This window comes from Salvelinus sp. IW2-2015, linkage group LG36 (assembly GCF_002910315.2).
Source record: "Salvelinus sp. IW2-2015 linkage group LG36, ASM291031v2, whole genome shotgun sequence".
Taxonomy (NCBI): Eukaryota; Metazoa; Chordata; class Actinopteri; order Salmoniformes; family Salmonidae; genus Salvelinus; species Salvelinus sp. IW2-2015.
Genome location: NC_036875.1, coordinates 32774474 through 32776808, shown reverse-complemented (window position 1 = coordinate 32776808; position 2335 = coordinate 32774474). Strand labels below are relative to the sequence as shown.

The 2335-nt window shown below is 43.0% G+C and overlaps 1 protein-coding gene across 1 annotated transcript in view; it reads right to left on the bottom strand.

Annotated features, from left to right (window-relative positions):
- LOC111959776 (solute carrier family 15 member 2-like) overlaps positions 1–2335 on the bottom strand; it is a 19954-nt gene that overhangs the window by 9031 nt on the left and 8588 nt on the right. Inside the window, exons 8-10 of the mRNA XM_070437751.1 lie at positions 1342–1489; positions 1076–1154; positions 736–825 (exon numbers count right to left, since the gene is read on the bottom strand). Coding sequence (XP_070293852.1) covers positions 736–825; positions 1076–1154; positions 1342–1489 — 317 coding nt within the window. The remainder of the gene's footprint in view (positions 1–735; positions 826–1075; positions 1155–1341; positions 1490–2335) is intronic.

The window sequence follows — 2335 nt, the reverse complement described above, 5'->3', positions numbered from 1 at the left end:
GCACGAGGAGAAGAGAGGGAGGAGATGAAGGAGAGGAGAATAGAGAAGAGAGGGAGTAGATGAGAAGAGAGGAGATGAGAGGAGAGAGGAGAGAGATGAGAGGAGAGGGAGATGAGAAGAGAGGAGATGAGAGGAGATGCAGAGGAAGAGGAGAGGAGATGGAGAAGACGAGGAGATGACGAGGAGAGGAGGAATGAGATGAAGAGGAGCATGAGTAAGAGGAGGAGATGAGAGGAGAGGAGGATGAGAGAGGAGGAGATGAGAAGAGAGATGATGAGAGAGAGATGAGAGAGAGGAGATGAGAAGAGAGGAGATGAGAAGAGAAGAGGGAGCAGAGGAGAGGAGATGAAGAGGAGAGGAGAATGGAGAGGAGAGGAGATGAGAGGAGAGGAGCAGGAATCCGAGAGGAGTATAGACGAGAGAGCATGAAAGAGCAGGACGATGAGCAGAGACAACAAGCAACAATGCCATTAAGATCAAGCAGAACTTGGGGTCCCAGAGGGCAAAGCTGGTTGGAATAATATCATTTAAAAAAGTAAAGAGTTGTAATCTGGTTGAAATTATGTAATTTCAAACCGTTTTTTCTTTACTTGGTCCGTATCTACTGTATTGGCCTGAATCCTGGGTTTGGGAACCATGAAAGGTCCTGCTTAGGGGCTTTTTAACAGCCAGGGTGGTGGTTACTGTTCTATTTAGGAAGGTCCAAGCTGGTTAGGGTAAGCATTGGGTCCTTACCTGCTGGTCAAACAGAGCCCAGAACATGGGCAGAGGGATGTAGAGCACCAGAACCCTCAGGACCATCTTAATCTCATGGATCAGACGTTTCTGTAGAGAAGCACATAGGAGAACATACAGTATGGGTCCATTTCACCAGAAACTTCTTCATACATACACATATACCTTTTCCTTAGAATGGATACATACCTTTTACCTGTAAGCCAGATCGCCATAAATGTTTCTCATCTTTATATTATATTATGGTATTATAATCTGAAACATTGTTAATGGGACAGTTAAAAGCTCCATGAAGTCATTATAGTCCTCACTGGAGTTATTTCATTCTTGATAATCATACCGGATACTTCTCCTCTGCCCAGTCCAGCCAGTGTTTCCTCTTAGAGTCATACTTAGAGCTCATCCAGATGTTCTTGATGTAGGATGGAGCGAGCAGGAACAGTCATGGTCCAGTAAGCCCAGCGGTAGTATTCTTCAGTTGTTTATCTTTCTATTATCTCAGAACCCAGAACCAGATCTTGAGTGTACTAGCCAGCAATGTTAACAATCTGCCACAAGAGACWCATCTTTCTATGGAAATGTGTGACTGTTGAGAGAGGTGAATGACTTACCCCCAGGCACCGACACACATCCAATAAGACGTTCCCCTCAGGTGGACTCTTCTTATACATCCCACTTCCAGAGATGAACACGACTACAAAGACATAGACACATTTGAGTGGATGTTGAGTAGAATCTACTGATTGTAAATGTACTATCGCAATAAAAAAAATCCTCCAAAGAGCATTGCCTAACCGCAAAACAAAATACCATCAATATTGTCTTTCTGTCAGATCCAAGAGGAAATGAGTTCCCTCTTTGAAATCCTTTTGACATGTAAAACTGAATTCTAGGAGTTCCTGTAAAACTGTGAATTCTAGGAGTTCCTGTAAAACTGAATTCTAGGASTTCCTGTAAAACTGAATTCTAGGACTTCCTGTAAAACTGTGAATTCTAGGAGTTCCTGTAAAACTGAATTCTAGGACTTCCTGTAAAACTGTGAATTCTAGGAGTTCCTGTAAAACTGTGAATTCTAGGAGTTCCTGTAAAACTGTGAATTCTAGGAGTTCCTGTAAAACGGTGAATTCTGGGAGTTCCTGTAAAATGGTGAATTCTAGGAGTTCCTAGAGTGGGTTTTTGGCATTTCTATCCGTGGTCATTTCTATCCCTGGTCATTTCTATCCGTGGTCATTTCTATCCCTGGTCATTTCTATCCCTGGTCATTTCTATCCCTGGTCATTTCTATCCCTGGTCATTTCTATCCCTGGTCATTTCTATCCCTGGTCATCCATGAAGGGGTAAAGGTAAAGAAGAAACACACTCCCTGTTAGAGTAAACTTCTTGTCTAGCACGGAGTGTTGATGATGTGTGTTATCTGGGTGTGTGACATTTATTCAGCCCAGGAGCTAAAACCAACTAGCCAAAAGACCTTCAGACTGTATTTTCATATGTCAACAACAGGTTGTATTGTTACTGTCCCCCACCCACCACTGAATCAAGCACTATGTTATTATGGACAAGACTGTGTGTGTGTGTGTGTGTGTGTGTGTGTGTGTGTGTG